Here is a 26,077-nt window from a genome sequence, read left to right on the forward strand (position 1 = left end):
TCCCCTCAGATAAATAGAATACCAAGTTAGTTCTACAGGAAATAAAACACTGAATGCTGATGTTAAGAAAGCCCCAAATTCCCATCCTGTTGAATGATTTCCTTTGTGGAAAGAAATCGTTGGAAAAAGCTTAGATAAAGAGCTTGGCAAGTTAGTTCCAAAAGAAAGACAATTTAGCTCAGTGAGAATCCAGAACACTTTATTTAATTTAATGAATGTAGCGGGTACCAGCCAGATCCAAGCGTGCACTTCATTTAACAAGGCAGCCGGCACTCACGGAGCCTATATATTTCCAGAGAATTTTCCAAGAATGTAAATGACACTAAGCAGTCGCAAACTGGCATCGACTCAAACCTTTTATGGGAACTGTCACTTCTGCGTGCCTGCTGGAAAGACAGTCCCACTTGACAAGCAGGAGAGAGGGGGAAGTGGCTGCGCTGTGCCACCAAGGGCTCCCCACCCTTCTCTAAAAAGCTGCCTTCTACCAAACCCCGCGCTCAGCGCTACGGAATCAAAAGCTAAAAATGTAAAGTCACTTTGAGCCAGGTTTCTATTCTGTGCTACACCATTAAAGCATTCTTAAACGTTCAGTGCCTTTCCAAGGAAATCTGAACAGATCTGAGGTTTGCAAGCTACAGCAGCACCCTGCTGGAGTTCATCGGGTAATGTTTGCCTCAACTTCAGTTTCTGTGTAAGTCTGAAGACGCAGGCTCCCAGCCTTAGGTTTCCTTCGTCCACGTTAGCTCTGCAGCAATTGTGGCTCTCCCATTTCAGTCAGGGCTTTCTGCTACCGCATCAAAACTCGGCACGTACAGCTGCCCTTACCGGCAGTGTGGTCGGCTACGTAAGACACAGCAGAAAAAAAATAATAATAAAAAAAAAGCATGTATCTTTCCTCACTGTCATTTGAAATGGTAATTAGCAATAACAAAATCAGAGCGGTCACAAATTTTCCAGGAAGAAGACAGCAGCTGTAGGAGGAGAGTTCTCCAGTACGCGTTGCTTCCTTGATAATGCATCCAGGGCTCCGCTGCCATGTACCATGAGATGGGCAGGGAAACCCTCAAGCTGCTGCCTTTCAAACAAGTCACTGAGACAAGTGCCGTGGGTTACTTTAAAGCTGCAGCTCCCAGCAGCGATCGTCACTGTGCATGGTGGCTTCCAGCTGGGCTCGGACACCTCAGCAAGGGGGACGGAGGGAAGGCGAGCCCAAAGGGTTCCTGTGGGTGGAGATCAACTTGCTGTGGGAAACATAAACCCTGCTGCCAGCTCTGAGCAGTCCTTGCAGAGGGGGAGAGGGAGAAGTCTTCGCTCTGGAGAGCGTGCAGAAGAGGGTGGCTGTAGAAGAGCGTTTTGCTCTGAACTGGTGCACCTACCCCAAGCCTTACCAGGCAGCACGATGCCCTCTCGAAGGGGAGAGCCTGGGCAGCGCCGTGGGAGTGCTGCCACCTCTGCTGGTGGAGGCAGCTGAGCAGCATCACGACTCTGCTTCGGGCTCGGGCTTGTCAGTGGGAGGTGGCGACGGTCTCTCATCAAGCGTGATTTCTATCACCGCCCCGGATCGCTTGCGGGGTTCGGGGCTCTCCTCCGACCACCTCCCCACCCTGCGCACCCCTTTGGCCACTTTGGGCGCGTTCCTGCAGGGGTTGTGGTCATAGATCACCAGCTTCAGGCCGGGGAGGTGGGCCAGGCTGGGGAAGAAGCGGATGGCGTTGCGATCCACGTCGATCACCTCCAGGAAAGGCATGTGCAGGAGCACGGGGGGGAACTCGGACAGCAGGTTGCCCGAGAGCCAGATGGTGCGCAGCTCCTGCAGGCCCCGCAGCTGGGCGGGGAGCGTGCGCAGCGCGTTGGAGCCGGCGTGCAAGGTCTTGAGCAGGCTGAGCTCGCACACCACCTCAGGAAGGTGCTGCAGGCAGTTGGACTCGATCCAGAGGGTCTTGAGGTTCTGCAGGAGCCGGAGCTCGAGGGGCAGGCTGCAGAGCTTGTTGTTGCCCAGGTAGAGGATGCACAGCTGCTTCAGCGTGCACACCACCAGCGGCAGCGCCTTGAAGTTGTTGAAGTCCAGCGCGAGGATCTGGAGGTTCTGCAACTGCTCCAGCTCAGGAGGGAGGTGGTTCAGGTTGTTGTCGCTCAAGTACAGCTTGACCAGCTCCCTGAAGGAGCAGATGTGCAGAGGCAGCCTCCTCAGCTGTCTGCCGCTCAGATCCACCATCTTGTCCACTGGCATCTCCTCCAGGTCTTCCAGGAGGTACTTCTGGCACTCGTCGGAGGGCACAAAAGCAACTATGGCTTTCAGGCTGTTGCCCATCCTGGGACCTTCTTTGTGCAGAGACTGACGGGGCCGTGAGGGACGAGGCCAGCCTTGGTTTCCTGCTGCTGTGCACTGGCCTGCTGGTAACTCTGTCTCCCCAATATAAGGCTCTGTTTACATGGCACCAGGCATTAATCTCAAGGGCTCTGAAATGTTTCTGATAACTGAATGAGTGTTCAGTGATGGGGATTACGGACATGATGGCTGCGAGCGCAGGTCTCTCTCCCTGCCTCACACACACGCTCAGGCCCACTTGGCTCTCCCAGAAAATATCCCATCTCCCCTCTTCCTGCAAGTCATTTTTGCCTCAAACTCTTGCTTTGACGGAAACCCTGCTCCTCTTGGTTTGCTGTGGTTGCTCTGTCTGTGAAGCCAGTGCTGGTGGTGTGGATTGGCTGGAGAAAGCAAACACCTCAGAAGACCAAATTTTTAAACTAAAAGGATTAGCTTTAATTAAACTTTCAGGGGAGATGTCAGCAGTAATCTAATTGTTGTTTAAAATACCTGTCAAGACTTGACCGACTTTCCAGACGAGTGACACTTTTATGGCTTTGCTTTGCAAGGTGCCAAATACATAATTTAACAGTGTTACTTGCCACCCAGTACTTATCTCAAACCTTTAACAGAAATACTTGGCAATCTGCTATCTTTAGCTGCTCCAGTATTTATGTTCCTAATTTAACCGTGTTTACTATAGCCTCCGGCACCCTTAACTGCGTAGGGCCTTCTTCATTAGATTGTGTTTTGCTTCTTGTCTGAATCCCAGTTTAATACACTCACTGTCACAGCTGGCCAAGGCTGCTCTTCTGACACCTTCCAACTATGCTACTGCAATCCCCAGACTAAAACCTGATGAGAAACTGGCATGGATTTAATTACAGACAGAATTGTCCCCAGTGACCGGAGACAGGGAACCATCACTCCCAGTTTTATAAAGAGTAGAAAGGAGGATCCAGGGAACTACAGACCCGTGAGCCCCACCTCTGTGCCTGGGAAGGTCATGGAACAGATCCTCCTGGAAGCAGTGTTGAGGCACATGCAAGCCATGGACGTGATCCGAGACAGCCAGCATGGCTTCACCAAGGGCAAATCCTGCCTGACCTAGCTGGTGGCCTTCTGTGATGAAGAGATTGTATCAGTCAGTAAGGGCAGACTGACTGGTGTCATCTACCTGGACATCTGTAAGGCCTTTGACACAGTCCCACACAACATTCTTGTACCTAAATTGGAGAGAGATAGATTTGAAGGGTGGACCATTCGGTGGATAAGGAATTGGCCGGATGGCTGCACCCAGAGAGAAGGGGTCAAGGCTCTATGTTTGGGGGGAGGCCGGTGATAAACTGTGTCCCTCAGGGGTCTGTCTTGAGACCAGTGCTGTTTAATACCATTATCAATGACATAGACAGTGGGATTGAGTGCACCCTCAGCAGGTTTGCAGATGACACCAAGCTGAGTGGTGCGGTCAGTACACCAGAAGGAAGGGATGCCATCCAAAGAGGCCTGGGCAGACTGGAGAAGTGGGCCCATGTGAACCTAATGAGGTTCAACAAGGCCAAGTGCAAGGTGCTGCACCTGGGTCGGGGCAATCCCAGACATGAGTAAAGGCTGGGAGAGGAACTCATTGAGAGCAACCCTGCAGAAAAGGACTTGGGGGTTGTGGGGGATGAAAAGCTCAACATGAGCCAGCAGTGTGGGCTGCAAGGCCAACTCCATCCTGGACTGCATCTACAGAGGGGTGGCCAGCAGGGTGAGGGAGGGGATTGTCCCCCTCTGCACGTGGAGTGTTGTGTCCAGGTGTGGGGGCCCCAGCACAAGATGGATGTGAACCTGTTGGAGTGAGTCCTTATGAGGGCCATGAAAATGCTCAGAGGGCTGCAGCACCTCTCCTACAAAAACAGGCTGAGGGAGTTGGGGATGTTCATCCTGGAGAAGAAAAGGCTCCAGGGACACCTCATTGCAGCCTTTTTATACTTCAAAGAAGATATAAAAAAGCTTATAAAAAAGATGGAGAATGACTTTTTACGTGGGCAGATAGTGGTAAGACAAGGGAGGACAGTTTTAAACTAAGAGGGGAGATTAGATTATATTTTAGGAGGAAATTCTTTAGTCAGAGGGTGGTGGGGCCCTGGCACAGGCTGCCCAGAGCAGCTGTGGATGCCCCATCCCTGGAGGTGTTCAAGGCCAGGCTGGATGGGGCTTTGGGCAACCTGGTCTGGTGGGAGGTGTCCCTGCCCATGGCAGGGGGTTGGAGCTGGGTGGGCTTTGAGGGCCCTTCCTACCCAAACCATTCTGTGGTTCTATGATTCTGTGAAATATGATGTTGCAAGTGATAACTATTTAGATGTGACTATGCTGTGTGAGCTGTTCTCCTTACTCTTGGCAAGACAAGTGCCATTCAGGTCAGGAACACTTTTGTTTCTTCAGAGCAACCTTCTCACCTCTTGTATTGCGACCTCTTGTGCTGCTGTTGATTTAAGCTTTCTTGTGGGTTGTCCCACAAGTGTGTCAGCCATGGCTATGTCATGGTCTTTGGATTTGAAAGCTGGCAGTGTTTAATGTTGAAGCAGCCTTTCTGGCAGCTGGCTGTTATCTTTGATATCTGCAACTTATTGCTGCCATTTTTCCACACTTACTATAACTTAGGGAGGATATTTTCTTCAAGCAATCCGCAGTCACTTTCCAGGAGTGCTGCACAGTCAAAATACATGGTATTCGTGGAACAACAAAATGCAGAACAAACAGAAGATTGAAAAAAAGGCAATATCAAACAGTTAAGGTGGCCTCATGATCTCTGGTCAAATATGATGATGCAGAGCTTGCCAATCACTTGCTTTTAAATGTAAAACAGCTCTTAAATATGAATTGGGTACGGGCTATAGGATGTTTTTGAGTGTGTGTGCCGTGCAGATGTGATGGCATGACGCGTACGTAGGATTTACAGGGGGAGGAGAGCGACAGAGAGGGCAGGTGAGGACCAGCGTAGCAGTGGGATGGAGAACAGTGAGCACCGCAACCTGAGGCCTGTAAAACAGCACAGAGAAGCTGGGCAGCGCGTCAAGCCTGGAGAATAAGGACACATTGCAGCAAGTTGCCTTGCTGTGGAAGGGTGGTGTTGAAAATCCTCTCACTACAGGGGTGGGAGGCGCTGCCCAGCTCTGAGCGCCCATCTGCACCCAGCAGGCCTCACCGGGCCACCACTGCGCTCCCTGCAGAGGCCTGCCATGGGGCACGTCCCATGTCTGCTTTTCGCAGGGCCTCCTTCCCCAGGCAGTTACCCCGGGATGTGCTCTCACTTCAGAGAACAGTCTTATGGCCCTCAGCTGGATTTTGGCATTTCTGCCACTCCTGAGGCCACGGTGCCTGCTGAAGAAGGCTGCCTGCTCTGCTGCAGGTGTGGAGGAGCAAATGCACATGGCAGAAATAAAAAGTGCTGAGTGATGAAATTTACACCCCCAACAAAGACATGTCCCTTAGGCAAATCCCTTCAGATATTCTGCTGATCACAACAGCATAAAACTCTAGGTAAAAGGATGTTAATAATGTAGTTTAGATATATTTTTCTTAATAACCTCTATATAGAGAAACAACTTTGCAATATACCTTATGTCTATAAACACACGTATATATATTTTGTTTTGTTTTGTTTTCCTACTTGAATTATTTTTACTGAATGAACCTTTTAAGCTCCGGGAAGTTATTTCTTAGGTATCCTCTGCATTGTTGTTTAATCATTATTCCAGTTTATCAAAAAAAGTCACGATGACCTTTTGTTGCTGCATTTTGTACCTCTGTTGGCTAAATGAAAGCCTGTTTGGAACACGCTGTGAGATCAGTGTACTTGGGGAAAAATAACCTTCATGTTGTGGGATAATAAAGGCCTACATTTGCAATAACATGAACATTCTTGATCCTTCTGAGAATTAGTGACTTTGCGGAGGACATGAGGCAGAGACAGTCCCCTCTGCAGACCCAGAGCAGTATTTTGAAAGTCACTTCATGTCTTCCGAGTCGCTCCTGATGCCCTACAACACGAGTATATAATGACTTCCCAGAAGCATTTGTGGCATTTGAGGAAAAGTTCAAGCGATAAAGGCGCTCAGCACAGACGTTGCCTTGCTCTTGTCAAAGTGACAGTGCCGTACCAGAGGGCACGACATCAGCTCTGCTCCACAGAGGAGTTTCTGTGGGTTTCTTCAGAAATGCTGCTGCTTTCTGAAAGCTCACTGATGGCCACATCTCTTGCTCTGTGCAGATCTTCACTCGCTTTTCTCATTTGAAACACGAAGGTCCCGTAGCCCAGTGGCTGGGATGGCTGCTGGACAGAAAGCACAGCTGCTTGTTGAAAATTTTTGTAAAATGGCTGAGTCCAGAAACAACAGAGGACCCTGATCAAAGCTAGACACTTTGGAAACATCAAATGTAAATCAATATAAAAGTTGTGTGTTACTACTGCATTTTTGAGATTTTTTTTTCTTTTTATTTTATACCAAATATTAGAATAAAAATCTTTTTGCTTTCTCAGAGCCAAAGCCCTGCACACAGCTGTGGGGCTATGCCCAGCTCAGCCTTTGCTGAGAATGTCTTTTGTAGCCCTTACAATTTTGGAGGTAAGTTTGAAAAAGCAAAACATGTATTTCAAAATGCATAGGAGATCTCACAAATGTGAGATCAAATGTGAGATCAAAAATGTTGATCTCACAAAGTGAGATCTACATTTATTAATTTTAAGGCTCTCACACCTCTCTTTTGTCAATTTGACATAGTAAGTCAAGGGGCTTGAAGGAACAATGTTTTAAAAATGTCTTTATTATATGCTGAGAATTACTTGATAGGCTAACGGGCTTTGCTTCGCCACCTGTCAGCTCAGAGTCTCTTTTTGACACCATTACTTTTCTGCCAGCCTGACATGAACCCAGATGCCAGGCAGGGGTGGGAACGGTGAACCTCAGGAAACTCTTGGGTAAATCGACCCGAGCGAGTGCTTCCAAACATCCTGCTGAAATGTGCACAGCAGAGCCTCAGCTAGAAACAGCTTTAGCAGCTGTGTGATGGGAGAAAAACACTGGCTGTTTATTATTGTGTGTTGCAGGCTGTCATCTTTTTTACTTAGAAGAAGTTTTTTGTTTTTTTTTTTTTTTTGGGTGGTAATCACACTTAGTTCAGACCAGAACTCACACATAAATGGAGAATTAATCTTCAGTTGTTAGGGGTTGGCTTCTTACAACCGGACCAAATGTCCATGTGCTCAGTCCTGTTGAAATGTCTCCATGTAAAAGTGAAACACACATATATTTTGTCCTCTTTCTCTGCCTTGGACACTCCTGGGATACTAAAGCATCACTAAAGCAAGCTTGAAAAGCAGCTTACACTATTTCCCATGCTAGCAGGAGCCAAACTTCCCCTGTTTATTATATTTATGTGAAAGAAACTAATGATTGTTAGCGAAATGTATTTTTGGTCTAGACTGTGCCCTGGTTATCAGTGCCCAGCTTCGCTGAGCACCAATATTTACACAATCCAGCAGTCGCTCTGAGAACAAATTCATCAACTTGCTGCCAAAGCTATGACCTCCTGTAATTGATTGACCTGGCGAACGGCCCTCTGCTAGCGACGAGGTATAAAAAAGAGAATTCCAAGTAAATGAGTGTCATTGGACTCGGAGCCAGCTGAAGACATGAGGGTGATACTGCTGGCGGTGGTTTACATCCCCTTTGCCGTGGCCGTGGAACGGTAAGAGCTTGCGCCTCGTGTCTCAGGTGGCTGCCCGCGGTGACCCATGCTTAGCGTTACCCAAGGTCTCTGAAAAGATACTGAAGAAAAATAGTGTATGAGAACTCTAGAAAGGAGATCCAGTTAGACTTTGTGTATTTCTTTTATTTGCATAGAGTCCCGCTCATTCGATTCAAATCTATCAAGAAACAACTTAAAGAAAAGGGAGAATTAGAAGAATTCTGGCGGGATCACCACCCCGATATTTTTGCTCGGAGGTACCTGCATTGCTTCCCTGCAGATATTACTCTATCAGTAGGAACCGCTTCAGAAAGGCTGTATGATTACATGAATGTAAGTACAGTTATGGTAATGCAATCATACGAACTCTGTTCTGTTAAGGCAGATTTTTTTTTTCCCCCAGCACATTTGAAATCAAGGCTCTCAAAGAAATTATAAAACTTGAGATGGGAGGCTCATTTTAAATACTAGACCATCAAAAAATAGCGTACTACTTTGCAAAATACAAAATAGGTAGATGTAGGTTAGCATGGGACCTGAGCAGAAAGCTGATGTAATCTAGCAGTGGTAGTCCTCTGCCGAGTTTAATCTTTGGACAGATCTCTATTGGTCTCCAGTGGGTCTCCAAACAAATGTGGAAGGTTTCCCTCTAACAGTCTTAGTTCAGGATTGGGTTTTTAGTAGGAGAAACTGATTTAGCTGCATTCTATTTATCAGACACGTGGATCTTTGCATTTTATAAAATATTCCCCAAATCTCATTTGTTTGATCACATGGAGCCATAAATCAATGATAAAAAAGACCCAAGTAGAGATTTTATTGTTCTGCTTTATCTTCTCAGCTTAATATATGTTAAGGATTTGAGACCGACCTAGATCTCTACACTGAGAAAAGAAAGACGTGAGTTTCTTTGGATCTCACACAGGCAAGTCAACAGGTCAACCATTCTGTAAGCTGTCTTTCCTGGCTTTAACATTTTGTCCATTTGTCCATCCTGTGGACAGTGACGGGAAGGCAAAATATTTAGAAAGAACTTTCTGACACTTGAGGCTCATTAATAAATAAGTCACGATGACCTAGAGATACAAGTGAAGAAGAACGAAGGAGACTAACAAATTTCAGCCTGTTCTTAGACTTGTCAAAGAGGGATAAATATCAAAATAACAGAACAAAATCCACTCCCCCAGCATATCGAGCTAGCATCAGTAACAGTTTTGTGTGGGATGTTTGTCTTTTTTTTTTTTTTTTTTTGACCAAAGTGACATAGTGCTGTTTTACTTAACAGATTAATCAATAAATGTTTGATATCGTGAAGAATAGCATCCTGCTCTGTAGCTGGATATTCTGTTACACATGCTTGCATTATGGTTATCTCATTCATGTAAACTCTGGGGTCAGAAACTATATTCAGTGTATTAATTAACAAGCATGCACTTGAAGATACATATTCAAATATTTGTATCGCTACAAACGACTTGGCACTGGGTAGTGCTTTTCTATCTCCCTATGAATTCCAGAAATGCTTCTTCCTAAAAATAGGTCTCTTAACGCTGAAGTGCTCTTTCATGGCCAGATATGGGCACTTAGACACTTGCAGGCTGGATGTTGATAAGCTCGTCACTTCAGCATTCATGTGTCCACAGATTATCTTCAGCTGATGTCCAAGGGCGGTCAGTGGTTCCTTTATCCTCTGGATGAACTTTGCTCACTACATCAGATCCAGTCTGTGGAACAGAGTTCATTTTTCACTTGAAAAGGGAAAGCCAGAGCCAGAAATGATTTCCCTCCTGGCAGAGGTGGTGTGTACTCACGTTTAGCTGAACTTGCACTGCAGAGCTCGAGGAGGTGCTGCACCGTGTGCCAGGGCCTGCCTGCTCCTCAGCAGCAGCAGCCAGGGGGACAGAGTAGGGCTGACCACTTTGTCCCCCCCCCAGGCGCAGTATTATGGAGTTGTGAGCGTGGGCACGCCGCCTCAGAGGTTCACCGTGGTGTTTGACACTGGCTCGTCCAATTTTTGGGTCCCTTCTGCCTATTGCATCAGCGAAGCGTGCAGTAAGAAAACCTTTTACCATCCCTCGCGCTCCTCGTGTCCTGGGTAGATTGGCCACAGCCAAGCACAGACCTAACTGGCAATTCATTTACTTGTTTTCCTATTTGTGCCACCCATGAGCAAAATTTGGAAAAAATCCAAAAGGTTGTGCTCTGAAATTGTCAGGAGTTTGGGAGGGAAGGATCTGGGGCAGCTCCAAAGGCTGCCCTCGCCCCGCCAGCTTGCTCCTGTGCTGCTGCTGCCCGGCCTCCCTCTGCACCACACGTTAAAGGTGTGAAAATAAATGGGGGAGAGGAAGAGAAAGCTGCAGGAAAGTCAAGTTTTGTTTGGATTTCCTGCTTCCATTTAAAAGCCAAAATAAAAAGATAACCCCCCGAACAAGGTATTCTGTTTGTCTGCGGGGGGACAGGTGCCTCTATTGATGGCTTCCTTATAAAAAAGCCAAATCTGATTCGCCTGCATCTTGGCCAGTTCTGTACAGGGGAGTGGGTCCAGGACCTTCCCTCAGGGCACAGGTATCATCTGTTCTGTGCAGGGGTGCACCAGAAATTCAAGTCCTTTCTGTCAGACTCGTATGAGCACGGCGGGGAAGCCTTCTCCTTGCAGTACGGCACCGGAGAGCTGCTGGGCATCGCTGCCAAGGACACGCTGCAGGTGAGCATCCAGCCAGGAGGGGTGCCAGCCAGCAGGGCAACACCAGGCTGCTCAGGCTCTCTGCACTGCCTATAATAAACATAGTGAACTCATCAAAATGGATCTGAAACGTGTCTAATTTCTTGGAACCGATGGTGCCCTTACTTCCACTTGTTCTTTTTTTCATGCTGGACAGATCAGTAACATCTCCATCAAGGGGCAGGACTTTGGCGAGTCCGTGTTTGAGCCAGGAACAACCTTTGCCCTTGCCCACTTCGATGGTGTGCTGGGCTTGGGATACCCCTCCTTAGCAGTGGGCAATGCTCTGCCCGTGTTTGACAGCATCATGAACCAGAAGCTGGTGGAGGAGCCGGTCTTCTCCTTCTATCTGAAAAGGTCAGTCTTACAAGTGACAGTGCCCAACACGAAGCAAAAGTACTTGGGTTGTTGATGGAGACAACAGTGCAGCTGTATAGATCTTCCATTCCAGGAAGTAATTTCCCCTATTGTCCTCTTTATTTATTTATTTATGTTCCAATTTTCCTCTGGGAAAAAAAATAAAATAAAATAAAAAAATGAAAGAGAAAACTGTGTTGGGAGGGATCATCAATTTTTGGACAGACAGTTCTTCTTGCTGGAGCTGGAGTCCTGAGCTGCTGGAGGTTTCCTTATTGCCAGTGTAGATGAAGAGAAATGCAGTGCTACACCCAAGTGGACACATTTCAGAAGAGAAATGTTCCCTAATCTGAACCTAGCTGTAACTCCACCAATTTATCTGGAGTTTATTCTGAGGTGAGAGCAGTAACTGGCTCAACCTGCTCCTGGTGCCTGCGTTCAGCCCTCAGCAGCCTGCAGTAACTGTTTTGAGATTGCTTGGAGGCTCCGACTGGGATCTGTTCAGTCATAATCTGGAAATAATCAGGTTCAGACATCCATATCTGAATTTAGAAAGGTCTGTGGCTTGTCCTTTGCTAAGTGCAATCTTGTCAGTGTACGCTGACATACTGCCATGTCTCTGCTAACGTGTTCTGCTTCCAGAGGAGATGACACTGAGAACGGCGGTGAGCTGATCCTGGGGGGGATAGACCACTCCCTCTACAAAGGCTCGATTCACTGGGTCCCTGTCACCGAGAAAAGCTACTGGCAAATACATCTTAACAAGTATGTATGTATGTGTGAAATATGTGAAATATGTGGTGAAATTCACCTCCCCAGGTAAAGCACGCAGAGGCAAAACCACCCAGCAATACAGATGCAGGAGGACTTGGCTGCAGTCTTTCACCTTTGAGGCCCTCAAAGAGGGGGCTTGCCAGGATGGGTCTGAGGATTACCAGCTCTCCAAATATGCTGTGACGTGGGTAGCTGGTTTCTGGGAGAGCATTTTTAGATGTTTCAATATGATACACCAATGTCCAAATTGACTCTTGGTGGACTATTCAGTGAAGTGGGGAACCAGGGAACTGAATCCAGCTCCAGATCCTGTTCTAATTTTTCCTCTTAACCTCGGTCAAAGCAGTCGGTGTCCCCTTTGTTTGTGCCTCATAAAAACCACGAGGATACACACCTCATCTTGGGTGGGGACAAGTTTGTCAGCAGGCAGCAGGTTGGGGCTGCAGGAGTCCAGAGAGAGAGAAGTGGGCCCACAAATGAGAAGTCTTCCTAATGCTGCTTGCTTTCTTTACTTTTCCTTTAAAGACATTCTTGACTTTTAAGATTGGGAAGGCTCGGTAGCTGGATTTAACTGCAGGCTGTACTTCAGCCGGCAATGATGTGTTGCTTCAGTCACAGTGTGACAGTCACGATTTGTTTAAAGATGCTTTTTTTTTTTTCACTTGCAGTATCAAAATCCAGGGCCGGGTGGCATTTTGCTCCCACGGTTGTGAAGCCATCGTTGATTCAGGCACTTCTCTCATCACCGGCCCCTCTTCACAAATCAGGAAACTCCAGGAGTATATTGGGGCAAGTCCGTCACATACTGGAGAGGTAAGCACTATGCAGCCAGAAAACAGAGAAGGAGAGAAACTGGTATTTGGTGCAAAGAGCTTATAGGGTGGAAAATAACTGAAGCAATGGATCAGAAAAGTCAGAAAAGACCCACACCTACAGTCCTTGGCTCCCCACACCCCTTTCTGGGGGTGTTGCATGAGCTGAGGTGCTCGAGGTGGGGCTGGTCATCAGGGATGTCTCTGTGCTGCCCTTCGTATCCTCTTGGTGTTAATTTTCTGATCCTTGGCAATATCTGAAGCACTGAGATAATGAGCCTGAGATGACTAAACTGACCCATCTCCAGGGAGGGGACAGCTTATTTTTGCAGTGCATTGTTGCTGGTCTTTTGCTGACTCCCACAGTTAATAGTGCCTTACCGTGGCTCCAGGATGTGCAGTTCTTGTTAACTTCACTGACTCAAAATTGCACTTTGGAGAAAATTAAGAGTGTTACTTTTGCCCAGTGATCCAGGCAAAGATCAGAGAGAAAGTAAGCTTTTAATCTGCCTCCCTTTGAAAGAGGAAGACCTGGAATTACTTCAGAGTAACTTATGAGGCTTCTGACTTCTTTTTCAATTAAATGTTAAATTTTGTTTCCATTCAAATTTTCAGATACATGTTGAACAGTTTGCTTTGATAACAAGTTATAATGGTACATACTCATGGATATAGATAAAGTATGTATTTCCAAAGTAGTTATATTAATATAATATAAAAAAGAAACAGGTCCTTTCTGTATACAGTTATCTACTCCAATGCTGAAGTAATAGCACTCAGCTGGCATCTCAGATTCTGCAAAAAGGAACCCGAAAGCAATGCTTTATGTAACTGTTTTTGTGGCAACGACAGACAGGCTAAGTATACTGGCTCAAATGTATCCTGGTGTAAGTGGGTGCATCTGTCAATGATTTTACCAGAACTTTTATCTCTTTCCAGCAAGGATTAATTTGCTCTGAATGTACTAGCTATGTAAATGAATTATGTCTTGCTTTTCATATCCTTCAAACCATTATATTGGCTCCGTTACCCTTATCCTGTGTATCCCATGGTTTATTTTGTTCTAATGGTATGACACCTGCTAGGTATACAAAAGATTTTGGACTCAGTTCTCATTAAGCAGACTTAACAACAAAAATAAAAGTAGACTCTTCCTTATAGGAAGCCCCTAAAACAAGGACTTTAAACTATACAGTTTGCAGCAAAGATCCCTCTGGGGCTTGGAGCATTCTGCAGTGCCAGTTGTTTCAGAAAATAGTTAGAGAGGCCAGGAAATAATCTGCTGTGTTACTGTAAGTGAATGTATTATTTATAGAAATTAATGGACATGTCAGAGTTTAATTCTTCTTATTCTGTTCTTTAAATCTCACTCCAGGGCACAGTAAAGTATAAAGTCCTGTGTTCCTCATAGGCTTTTTGGATAGGTCTTTTTTTTTTTTCCCTAAAACTATGATGTTACTGGAGAGAGTACATGGGACCCAGTCCCAGCCAGGGCAGGAGGAGTTTTGCTCAGCAGACCTTGCTTATTTCTTCTTCACTGGGGATCACCAGCTTGGTTTTGCTTCCAAATTGTAAGGGAGAACATCAGAGTACCCCTTTACCTCTCTGGAGCCTGCAATGATTTTCATCTTCCCTATGTCCCCAGGGCACTGGGACAGGTGATCTAGGCTGATAGACTGGTTTGACCCAGTGTGAGACCTGCAAAGCTGGAGGGCAGTGTTGGGCTGTAAGTCAGACTGATATTGTTTCTCTGTGGTAAATTCACTATCTGCTGCAGCAAAAAGCTCAAATGCAAAAGACAGTGTTTCATAAAAGCCAAACCAATTGCATGTCAACCAGTGCATTCCTCACAGTATCTTGTAGACTGCAGAAGACTGTCCAGCTTGCCCCACATCAGCTTCACCATCGGGCACCACGAGTACAAGCTGACAGCAGAGCAATACGTCGTGAAGGTGCGTATCCTCCCAGCTCCTGGCTCCCAGCTCCCGAGCCGGGGTTGGAAGAGACACTGCAAGGAAATGTGCTTTCCCTTCCAGGAGTCTATCGACGACCAAACCTTCTGCATGAGCGGCTTTCAGTCTCTTGACATCACCACTCGCTCTGGCCCGCTCTGGATTTTAGGAGATGTCTTTATGTCTGCCTTTTACTGCATTTTTGACCGCGGGAATGACAGAGTGGGATTTGCAAAAGCTGCTCATAGGAATGATTATTACTGAGTTACAACAGCATTTATTCTGCCTCAACCCGAATGCTGCTGTAATGATCTTCAGCAGACCTGTGAAAAAGGACTATAACTGAAACTCTGAACCAGAATGTAGCCACCCCTCCCCAAAGATTTCAGGGTTTGGGATGATCCTTGTCCCAGATTACATAGTTTGGTTCAATCTCTATATATTCACAACCAAGACATATTTTCTTCCTGAATAACTGATGGACACCACAGCTCTCTAAATGAAGAGAGCTCATCACAGCTCATCTCACAGATCTACAAGAGGGCACGGAGGATAGAAATGCTTAACAGTGCAGGACTGACGAGATGGCAGTTAAGGATGGGTGAAACTAATCCTGGTCTGATCTATTCTGGGTACTGTTTCTTCTTCTTGTGTGCTGTTTCCATCTCATTTCCCACTGACTTTCTTTTCCTCATTATGTTCCATGTTTTGGCAACCTTGTTTTCTTTGTGCCACATAAATTCTCTTTACATGGGCTTGCTCCAACCAATTTGTATGAAGAGTTGGACTTATCCCTGTGTGATCACCATGCTTTCCCCTACCCTTGCAGACAACTTCCTTTCAAACCTGCTTTTCCCCTGTGTTTGTTCTTTCTTGAATCTTCTTCTCTTTGGGGTCTTGGTGTTCAATGTTGCCTGCCACCTCTGCCCTTTGGCCATTCAGGCAGGTGGGAGCAGCATCTATCTGAATTGCAAAAAACAGATCGCAGTCCTTGCAAGGGGAGCTGTTGAGCTTTCTACAGATGGTTAAGCCAAAGAAGATCCACCTGAATGATACCCACTGAAATATATGTTTTGGTTGTTAAAACTGATGCTGCCCCTGTTCATGTGAATAAAATTTCACCAAGCAAAATCTGCTTCCTGCTCAACACTGCCTTGTTTTGCATTTTCTTGCTGTGGTTTCTGCACTGCCAGGGCTGCCCTTGCTGAGGGGGACGTGAGGGTCAACAGCAATTACATTTCCAGCTTGCTTCGTGCCCTGGAGCGGGGAGATGGGATGTGTTGGGGCTGCTCTTCTGTCCCTAAAGCTGAAAAATATCTGTGTGTGGCAAGCTCTGAGCACGTTTATTTGGCTGGTGGAAGAGGCTATGACTTGAAGGCCTGGACACGAAGAGTCAAGTCCTCTCCGTCAGGCCCAAATGGCGCCTTATCTTCCACCTCCCCTCACAGCCAGGCCTGATGTGAGGTGAGGGCTGCCAGGAGGCAGCAGTGGTGGCAGACATGGCCGGTGTCCCTGGGCTGCATCTGTGGTGGCACTTGGGCAACCCTAGCCCCAACACCTCCTTGGGGACATGGGCCCGTGCTTTGGGGCCAGCTGGGTGGATGCCATGACTGGGCAGGGCTGTGGTGCACTGGGGACAGGCCCTGCTTCAGCATCAGGGCAGGGACCGATGGCCTCAGCTGCCACGTGTGTGGATGTGCTCAACACAGAGCCACTGCTGTGCCCAATGCAGGCCTTGGCAGGGTTACCATCACGGGGTCTTAGGATTTAAGGCTTCAGTTGTAAGACTCAGTAAATACAAATAAGGATAGGTGGTTTGTGTGTCAATATCTCTGAAATATTGATCCTGCCTTCAGGTGTGGAATGCTTTCTGTCTCTGGTGCATGTTTTCACAGCTCTGTATTTGCAACTACATCGTGTTAGACATCTGGTATCACAGCTATCAACCTGCGGTAACAATAACTCATCTGCCATTTGTTTCCTTTTGCAGAAAAGATTAAACTGCATGAAGTTATCATTTATTTCAGGATTATCTTGTCTTATCCTCTCTTTCTCCAGATCATTCTTTAAGAACAGAGTGACCATAAGCAAACTCCTTTGTCTAGACAACTTATGTTTCATATGTGTGTGTGTGTGTGATATACCACACATCTATGAACATGTATCACTCATTTAACAGCAGCTGGGTATTTCTGTTTTCCTGTTACGCAGCTGACTTACCATTCTGGTACATTTCCATTATTTCCAAAATACGAATGTATTCCTCAAACAGGAAACTGCAGGAAGAGTTAGAGATCTGTTATTATTTACGACTGAGGATTTTCAGGGTGGTAGGATGTGTCCCTGCAGTGTGAACACTGACAGCTTGACTCTGTGAATCCTGGCATAGAGCACAAACACGTCCTAGAAATACAAGGAAAGTCAGGCCGAGTGTGCAGGGACCACCCCTCTCTTTATTCTGATGTATCTTATCTCTTTTAAGATTAACACCACTTGCTGGGCACAAGCCATTGTTCTGACATATTTATCTTTCCTGGCCCTATTATCTCCTCAGTCTTTTCCAGCTTTGCCCACTTCTGTAGGTTTTCCTCTCTGGTCCTAGTAGACATCGAGCTGATTTGCATGGTGGGTCAGACCTTTGCCAGAAGTGTTTCTTGACAGTTCAGTACAGTCAAGACAACTGCGTTTCTCAAAATAACTTTATTCATGCAACAATTCTACATTGTTCACATTGCCGGTGAACGTGAATTGTAAACTGTTTGGGGTAGCTAAAATAGTCCATTTACCATGCTAAGGCAAATAGTTCACCAAAAGAAGTGCCTAAAAGAGCATGTAATTCCAAAAGATAATTTAATACAAGTCAGAACCCGCAGATGTTTGCAAAAGTGAGATAACAGACTAAACGAGAGGAATTTTTTCTGATAACTCAGCCCAGCAGTAGTTCTTTATTATTATATTTATATTATGGCTAACCTGGAGATTGCCTGCTGTGTGTGAAATGTTATTTGCTTATTGCAGAATATACTGTGAGAATTCAGATCTGTCATTCCTACTTCAACATACATCTGCGTGTAATAGACACCTCTGTGGGACTTAACTGAAGCTTATCCACTCAGTGGTTACTGGATGGCTTCCTTTGGCCTCCACTGAAGAATGGACACTGTTGCTGGGCCAGGGAGTGCTGGCAGAGTGAGTGGGAGAAGCAGAAAAATCATTGCTCATGTCATGCTTAATGGCCTGGCAGAAAGCATGAATATGTGGCCTAGGTAGCAGACAGGCCAAGAGGAAAATGATGGAAGCTGAGCAGAGCTGGACAATGAGAAGCTGGGAAGGCTTTTGCAGGCCTAGATGTGCTGAGATAAAACCCACTGATGGGGAGGGATGAGCACTCTGCTCCCACACCTTTAACCCTGGTGGAAGCTGTGTGAAGGAGATTGAGTAGGTGTGGTGGGACCAGACCCTCAGTGAGGATTTGTAGGAGAGTCATCTCTAATCTCTGGCTGAAATCATCTTTCAGAGGGAAACACAGTACCTCAAGCTCATGGTCTGTGAGGACAGAGTTATATAAAAAGTCAGATTTTCTCCACAGCTGCTGAAAATCCTTTCTATATATGCCAACTGAAAATCCCTACAAGAGTGGGGGAATGAGATCAGTTGCCTCTGCAGCTCCCTACCTCTTGAGAGAGTGCCACAGCCCCTGGGCAAGCTACATACATCCTCCTTGGAGCAGAAACCAAGGCTCAAAGCTCCAATGCCCAGCCATCAGAAGATTTACATCTTCTTCATCTTCTCTTTTTCTTAATTAAATATTTTATCCCTTTTTTTCCTTTATTTTTTTTTCTTTTTCCCCCTCCATCCTGTAGTGGCATAGCTTCAGCAGGAGCAGATCAGGCTCTTGCCCCCACAGGCCACAAGCAATGAGCCTGATTTTTCAAGCATCCCTCCAGGCAGTGGGAGATACCAGACTGAATCCCTCCAAGTTGAGGAGGGAATTGAGCCCACAACTCCCCTTCCAGCTGCTTGACTAGAAACCAGAGCTGTTGGTGATCTTGCAAGGATGTTACAGGCTTAAATCTGAATGCATGGCCATCAGATTAGATGGCAGTGTTCAGGGTGGATCCAAAGTGTACAAAGCCACCTCTGCTCTTCTTTACTTTAGTGTTTCCTCTAGGTGAGCCTATACATCTCACTGCTGTGTGTGCTGCCTGGTTTGCATCCACTTCTGAGGCTCTCAGTTCTCTCCATCAGTGTTTTCCCCACAGGGTCACAGATTTGAAGCAAGTGACCAAACGGCTTAAAGCATGTCACCACAGTGCCTCCTGTTTAGGTGCCCAAATCCTCTGTTGGATCTTGCTCGGGACTTGTCTGAGCAGCATGCCTGCCTTTCTGCACTTTCCAACAAATCTGTGTGAGAACCATTTTCAAGAAAAGACAAGAAGTTCAACCAGAACCAGAAGCAGCACTGTCAAAGTTTTCTTTCACTTTTCTCATTAGAAAATTCTACTATGGCTGTTTCTTTAGTGTCCAGGTTACCCAATAAGTGCTGCATTTCAAATGTCTCTGGAACAGCAGCAGCAGTAACATTTTTTCCATCACTCAAGGTCCTTTGTTGTAAAGTTGTCCCAGGATCTGTCACAGGAGGTGGACCGTCAGCATTTGGCATTGTACTGGGACTATGGAAGCTCGGTAAACTCCATCGTTGGAGGTTTCCCTCATGATCTGTTACGAAACCGGCTATGTTACTACTATGGGGCTCATGTTTGGACTCCCCTATCATGCTGGGAAGTGACTGATGCACGTCAGAGTCTGGGAGGTATGTAGTCATTTCTGGGGGTAAGAAAGGAAGGTCCAGAAGAGTCACGTCTGCCTCAGTTAGGCTCCTTTGGAGCTTCTCTTCTGGCATGCCTGTGGTGCTCTCTGTTTGCAGAGCTGGTTTCCCCAGCACATCAGGTGCTTTCTCCTCAACTTCAGAGATGATGACCTCGGGAACTGGCTTGCTTGTCTCAGATGAGGTGTCACTGTCATTGTACTGCGTCTCATTCCTCGAGGTTTCAGTTATAGGGCCTAGATCTCTGCTGCTGTGGAGTCTGTTACTTCTTTCAACTCCTTCATGTTTCTTCTTGAAGCTTGAGGTAGAATGTCTCCCCCTTGTGTGCATTTCTTGCAGCCTTCTGATGTGCCCCTTTTCATCCGCTGGGAAAAACACCGAATTCTCACTCGTCTGCCGATTGTAGCGCCGGTGAGCAGGGGATGAAGGACTCTCATGGACGCTGAGAAACCTCTTGACTCTTCTCAGCACTGAATGCTGTCTTCGGTGTTTCTCCTCTTCCCAGGGCCACTCTTCCCCATAGAGGAATTCGGTATCAGCAAGCCTGCCAAATAAACCAGGTGGTAGGTGTTATTTACATGGAGGAAGTGTTGCAGTTTGCATGCACTGCAACACTTCTGCATGTATCCCACTGTCTTGGCAGGAAGAAAGCAGTGAGGGAGGAGTTAGGAAACAAATCCCTCATGTGTCCCTCAGGAAGGGCATGAAAAGGAAAATTTGGGTCAGAAGCCAGGGCAGCCCAGCGAGGCTGCTCCACTCAATACTTGGCAGCAGCTCCCTGCAGCACCTCCACATTGTTGGCTTGCTTTTGGGATTAGGGTAAGGGAGTAAAGAAACCTGCACAGTGCTGTAGGCCTTCAGGCAAATGAGAACTTCAGGTTAATGAGGATAACTTCTGGTTAATGAGTTCAACTATTGTTTCATCTGCCAGGCCATTCACTACACAGTAGAGACCTCGTCCATCCCAGAAGACAAGTCAAATTAGCCTGGTTACCTGTCCTAAGGGCAAGGATTGCAAAAGGACTCAGGCCAAACCCGACGCAAGGAGCTCAGGGAGGAAACACTAACCCAGAAGGACAGAGGAAGTTTCACTCTGCATTTGTGAAGATGTTAGTTTAAGGGACTGGAGAAGAACTTGGATTTGGGCTCAAGATTTATATATATTTGCTTTCGATTTGGATGACCCATCACACCTTGTTTTTGGAGCTGAATGCAGAAATATTTCAGAGGGGAAAACTCTTAATAAGAAAAGCTGTTTGCGTTTCATTGGAGCTAACATAAAACTATTCTTCATGTACTATCCCTCATTTTTGTGGAGTACTTATTAAAAAAAATGTTCTCAGACTTAATAATGTTTCTTATATTCTTCATTATTTTTCTTGTGGTAATTACAGTAAAATAAATTATATTCTATGGATTTTTCTTCTTCTCTTTTGGCTATAAAATAGTTTTTCCAGAATGAAAGAATTTCTGAAAAGGCTGTGTGTGATAAAACAAACTGATATAAAGCTTTGTTCTTTGTATTACAAGGCAAGCAAAAATGGAAAAATAAGAGGAATAAAAATGAGAAAACATCAATTTCCTTTCCAAGACCAAATGAAGCAAAACAAACTAAAGCAAAACAAATCCACTTTTTTTTTCTTTGTTTTGTTTTGATGAGAGCTGGAAATTTTTGAAAAAGTTGAAAACTTTTTGAGATATACTTTTAAGCTACAAAAAAAGACTGAAGTTTTAAAAAAGATTTTGAGATAAAAATGTCTACTTGTCCTGGTATTTGCTTAGGCGGGATGGTATTTACACCTACTGCCTTGTTTTATATTAGAGCATGTCACAAGTGTTTAAGCTTAACACCTTCTAAGCTGACTGGCCTATCACTGCTCTCTAATATAGGTCCTGACAACACCCGGCAGTCCTATAAACTCCCAACACTTCTTTATAACAAGAGTTATTCTGTTGGTCTTGGCAAATATCTCCTCTTCTTTATCCCTTCATAAAATCTGACCATCCCAGCTTACTTGCCTAGATTATTAGTCAATGAAAAGCCATACAACATTTAAGATGACTTCTTGTTTACCTTCACAAAAATTTGGACTAATTTCATCCAGCAAGGTAAAAGACATCATCTGCTAATTGCACAGGCAAAGGAATAGCTATTTGGGGTGTATGATTAAGCTGTAGTAAATAAAAAATTATTAATATAGCTTGTCACTGTCTTCAGGTGCTGTCCTGTACTCAGAGACTATCAGCAAGCCCCCTCAAATGTAATCTGTTCATTAATTAGACAACGTGTGCCATGGATGCACAATTTGTATGAGCAGGTGGATTGCTGAGGACATCATCCTGTCAACACCAGCCTGTCCACCCCCTCCCAGTAACATAATTTCCCATCTCAGTCTTCCTCATTCACAATATCATCACATCCTTAAGTCCCACGCCTCTTTATCACATTCCCACAAAGGAAACGGTCTTAATCAGGTGTTACAACCTGGAACTCCCAAGGCAGCTGCTCCAAATGAGCGTCAGCAGGGAGGACCAGCCTTTGGGGACTGGTGAAGGTGCAAGCCACTGGTGCCAGCCCGCAGCCCTGCGCAGAGTGTCCGTCAGCCAACAGAGGTACTGGGCTGCCCTGGTGGTAACCTTTCTTATGGCATTAAGGACTTCAGTGCCACTCACCCCATTTCAATAGTCGATCCAAGGAATGATGGAATGCAGTAATCAGCAGCTGCTTTTGTGTAGGGTGGCCGGGCAGAAGAGTCATTCCAGTAAATATCTTTCTCCATCCTTGGTAAGTTCATGTGCATCTCATCCACCGCCAGAAGCGAGACCTTAGATATTTTTTTTGTATAAATTATGTCACATTCAATATATGACAGCATACAAAATAATCTGCTTTGAACTCACAGACTCAATATTTGTTTCAAAACCCTTTAAAGTGTGCCATGTATGGTGCCCTGGGCATTGTGAAGAGACTCAGTGTTATTAAAATACATCCCAAATACCCTCCTACACCCACAAAATTCTACATTTTATTGTAAATTGAGTCTTCTGTGCTGTGAAGATATTTCTTTGTGATAGAAGTCCTTTCCTTACAAACCATGTGGTTAAATGGATTTGTAGTCCTACGTGCTATGGGCAGTCTGTGCAGGGCGTTAACTGTACTGCTTAAAATGTGCCACAAGTTGAGGAGCTTTTTGATAGGCCTTGTCCACATTTTAACACCTGCAGAATTAAGAGTGTGACCGTCCTGATTTAGGGCCTTGTGATATATTTCATAAAAAGGGCTCTGTGTCACCCTTGCACAAGAAGCCTGAGGTAGTGTTAAGCCAGAGACCATCTCTGGCAGGTGTGAAGGCCTTTCCCACTTGCTTTGCTTGATTTGCTTCATATTTAGGTTTGCTTTTCCTGCCCTTGCTGCCCCTAAATACAGTCTCTGAAGTTCCTAGCACTGCTATTATACAAAAATACATATATATATTTATTTTTAAGGAAGATTAATATATATTATTATAATCATTAGACATTCAGATTAGCAGAACGTGTTTTTGTCTAGACGGGAATAAATGGCTTTTGTATTTTGCAGGATTAAACATTATTTGTTTTTCCAGGTGTAAAATGAGCTTAAAATTGGAGGTAGTCTGTTCGTGTGTTTAGTCAGGCAGCAAGCAATGCCAAATGCCAAAATTGGGGTGCATCAGATTATGAAAATAAAACCTGGGGATTATAGCTATAGGTACACCTTCAGGGAAAGAGTTTGTTTTGATGACGCTTGTTGCCCTTAATTTGTACCTCGATGTAAGAAATGGGATTAAATGTGATGATGATCTATAATACGGTAAAGCTGGAAGTAGAAATAACAACAGCAACCTGCAAGTTTCGATCGATGCACCAATTAGTTTCAAAATCATCATCATCTTCTCCAAATGGATTAATAAGTTGTTCTGCGACCTGAAAGGGAAAGGAGACAGTGTGAATGGAGGTTGGCAGGCAATGTCAGGACTGCTGCTTCAGAGAAAATTTGATCTGATTTTTCTCTCCCTCCCTGCCTGTCACTTGCAATCATAACACGGGCTCCAGTGTGATGTTTTTGCCAGTCGAGTGAAGGAACAGCTTGCTTTCCCCATGGATGCAGCCCCTGGTGTCTCGTTCGTGCTGTCAGTCATCATTGTCAGCACTGGCCTACAGGATTGGAGAAATGTCCGGGGCACTGTGATTGTCATATAAGATATTCCTTACCTTCCCTCACTGCTGTCTTGGGCTGATTTAAATTAATGATTTAGCTGCTGAAGGCTCTGTTATTGCATTATGGTCTACGATACTTCACCAGCCCATTCAGTTAATATTTCCCAGCAATGCAGCTGAAACCTTCTGGAAGGCATACAGCTGCCTTTTGAGCCCAGGCCTGGATGCCAGCCCCTAGCCGCTCCCTATTTTCCTAAGGTAATGCTAACTGTATCCCTCTGAGTGTTTTTGAGGAAAAGCAGTCCACAAAAATCCTCAAATATAATGAAAGCCATGTGTCACGCTAGCCAAAGCCAAGATCCTGGAGATGGCCAGGGTGCAGTGGTGAGGTCCCAGCTTCAACATGGCATTGAGCAAAGAGACTGCAGGGTTAAACAGCCTCCCTTATGCAACTTGCTATGGGCTGCTGTGATCTAAATGACTTATAATAGCAAGGCAGTCACTCTGTGGTTATTTATTCACGTGTGCCTCATGATTAAAGACCTCTCAGCTGCAACATTAGCTAATCACTTGCTGACTCTCCTAGGCCAGCAGTGGAAGGTGAAGAATGAGGTGCTGAGAAGACCAACACTATGAAAACCTCACTGAAGGCAGGAGGAATGAAAAGCAGACAGGGGACGCCTCTGCTCAAACCCATTGGTGTGCCCTGGGGCACTGGATTTCAGGTACGGCCATGTAGCTGCTGGAATCGGAGTGTGCCAGAGCACAAATGGTGCTGTGGCTCTCCAGGGAAGACACTTGGCGTGAACTCAAGAATCACTGCTCCAAAACCCACTGCAAAACCTATCACATGAGCTAAAAAAACACAGTGAGCATGGTCAGGACAGAGGGAACAGCAGCAATGGCCTTTTCCTGGCCACTGGCCTTTGTTGTCTGGAAAGGAATGTAACGCTAGACAGCTAAGGCCTGTATTTGGATGGCCTGTCTATTACAGTAACGAAAATGGGGATTTAGCAATGTCTCACGTGACGGGAAACTTTGTCCCTCTATTGCAGGTATAACAGATCAGGCCTGAAGCCAAGGAATGAGCTCAGTTTCGCCATCATTTCTGAGGAACTGCCAAGTTACTGGAAGTCAATAGTGCTGGGCCCTTTACACAATCTGGCAGCCGAAGCCCAACGCACTCAGCAGGAAATGGGCTTTAACCTTCAGAACAGAAATATCCCGACTCTGTGGCTCTGCAGGTCTGAGGGAGCATTGCTGATTTTAAATCTGCTTTTTAAAAGGTTCTCCTCCCTTTCATTGTCTTATGCAGAAAATTTCTCAGTTATTATGGCATCCCACGCCGGCTGTTGCCTGGAGCTGGCTGGGAGCCTCAAACCTAACTGGAAAAGATGCTACTGACAGCCTTGGGTGTTGATGGAGGGGAAGGCATTGGGCAGGGGAGGCAGGAAGAAGAGCATCCAGTTTTGTAACTCACTAGTAAACCCCTGAAAAGCAGTGCCTAGAGATAAAGCCTCTCATCTGCAACTTCAAAGAAAGTCCGTGATGAATACACTTTAAAAAGATAGGAATTTAAGGTCTGTAGGCATCTACCCTGCTATTAAATGTTTGCAATCCTTGCAAAACCCTTGCAACACACCAGCTTGGTATGCTGCCTTCTTTTGCCCTGCCCTTGTGAGGTGGCTGTGGGATGAGGGCTCTCAAAATGGAGGTTGTAATGGGAAGAGGGCTCTAAATGGCCAGTGTTATTCCATTTATTTCGTAACAAAAGTGAGCTCAAAGTTTCCAGCTATGATTATTAATCCCAAAAGGAAACCTAATGTACAAATTTGCTTTTCATTCAAACCTTTTTTTTTTTTCCAGTTAGTCTACCTTGATACTCACTGCAGAGGAGAGAACCAGTGTGAGGTGTGTGCTTTAATTACTCATCTATCAGATTGATGACGGGATGTTAGCTGACGAGGCATCAATGGGACGATGGGTAGCATCCAAGTCCTTCCATAACTCTTTTTTAATGAATGTTTTTATGCAGTGGGATTGTAGCCAATATTAGCTGCCATGTTTGATAGCCATCTGAAACTGGAGACCTTTAATTGCCTGCATCTGATTAGTTAACAGTAGACACTAAAGGCAGGCTTTGATCCTAAGAAGCAAGTACGATTTAGTCCCATTCAGCTCATGCCAGGTCTGCAACAACAGTATTTCCCCACTGCACAGCAGAGGGGGAGAAAACTTTTTTTTTTTCTTTATTTTATAGTCCAAGTCCTGGGACTGGATTTTGCTGGATTAATGCTTCCTTGGGGAGCTGTCACTGCTCTATTAATAAAATGGGCTCTTTCAGGTTCCCAACAATTTCTTACAGTAAGATCTGTTGAGTGGAATTAAAAATGTATTGGATGACTTTTT

The 26,077-nt window shown here is 45.5% G+C and overlaps 3 protein-coding genes and 1 long non-coding RNA gene across 12 annotated transcripts in view; 2 read left to right on the top strand and 2 right to left on the bottom strand.

The window, feature by feature from the left end:
• Positions 1-178: 178 nt before the first annotated feature.
• On the bottom strand, positions 179-3,634 carry LRRC10 (leucine rich repeat containing 10). Its single transcript, XM_038173422.2, has one exon. The coding sequence runs from the start codon at positions 2,309-2,311 to the stop codon at positions 1,478-1,480; it is 834 nt and encodes a 277-aa protein (XP_038029350.1). The 5' UTR covers positions 2,312-3,634; the 3' UTR covers positions 179-1,477.
• A 3,217-nt stretch (positions 3,635-6,851) lies between these two features.
• Positions 6,852-15,827, top strand: LOC101804173 (cathepsin E). The gene is made up of 9 exons (XM_013097234.5): positions 6,852-8,044; positions 8,200-8,377; positions 9,979-10,096; positions 10,630-10,748; positions 10,924-11,123; positions 11,766-11,888; positions 12,566-12,710; positions 14,563-14,661; positions 14,746-15,827. The coding sequence occupies exons 1-9, from the start codon at positions 7,989-7,991 to the stop codon at positions 14,923-14,925; spliced, it is 1,218 nt and encodes a 405-aa protein (XP_012952688.2). The 5' UTR covers positions 6,852-7,988; the 3' UTR covers positions 14,926-15,827.
• A 1,519-nt stretch (positions 15,828-17,346) lies between these two features.
• BEST3 (bestrophin 3) overlaps positions 17,347-26,077 on the bottom strand; it is a 33,859-nt gene continuing 25,128 nt past the window's right edge. For all 9 annotated transcript variants that reach the window (XM_072034814.1, XM_072034845.1, XM_072034841.1 and 6 more), the window contains 3 exons: positions 23,354-23,434; positions 22,163-22,314; positions 17,347-20,033 (listed from right to left, as the gene is read on the bottom strand). In XM_072034814.1, coding sequence (XP_071890915.1) covers positions 19,127-20,033; positions 22,163-22,314; positions 23,354-23,434 — 1,140 coding nt within the window. In that variant the 3' untranslated portion in view covers positions 17,347-19,126. The remainder of the gene's footprint in view (positions 20,034-22,162; positions 22,315-23,353; positions 23,435-26,077) is intronic.
• Positions 22,150-25,526, top strand: LOC113843452 (uncharacterized). Its single transcript, XR_011807647.1, has 3 exons — positions 22,150-22,274; positions 24,255-24,393; positions 24,724-25,526. It is a non-coding gene; the product is annotated as an uncharacterized lncRNA (long non-coding RNA).

This window comes from Anas platyrhynchos, chromosome 1, assembly GCF_047663525.1.
Source record: "Anas platyrhynchos isolate ZD024472 breed Pekin duck chromosome 1, IASCAAS_PekinDuck_T2T, whole genome shotgun sequence".
In the NCBI taxonomy this organism is placed as follows: domain Eukaryota; kingdom Metazoa; phylum Chordata; class Aves; order Anseriformes; family Anatidae; genus Anas; species Anas platyrhynchos.

Coding starts and splice junctions, on each gene's coding strand:
- LRRC10 (XM_038173422.2), bottom strand. CDS start 2,311: ATGGGCAACAGCCTGAAAGCCATAGTTGCTTTTGTGCCCTCCGACGAG.
- LOC101804173 (XM_013097234.5), top strand. CDS start 7,989: ATGAGGGTGATACTGCTGGCGGTGGTTTACATCCCCTTTGCCGTGGCC. Junction 8,045..8,199: donor TTTGCCGTGGCCGTGGAACG/GTAAGAGCTTGC, acceptor TTATTTGCATAG/AGTCCCGCTCATTCGATTCA. Junction 11,889..12,565: donor TGGCAAATACATCTTAACAA/GTATGTATGTAT, acceptor TTTCACTTGCAG/TATCAAAATCCAGGGCCGGG.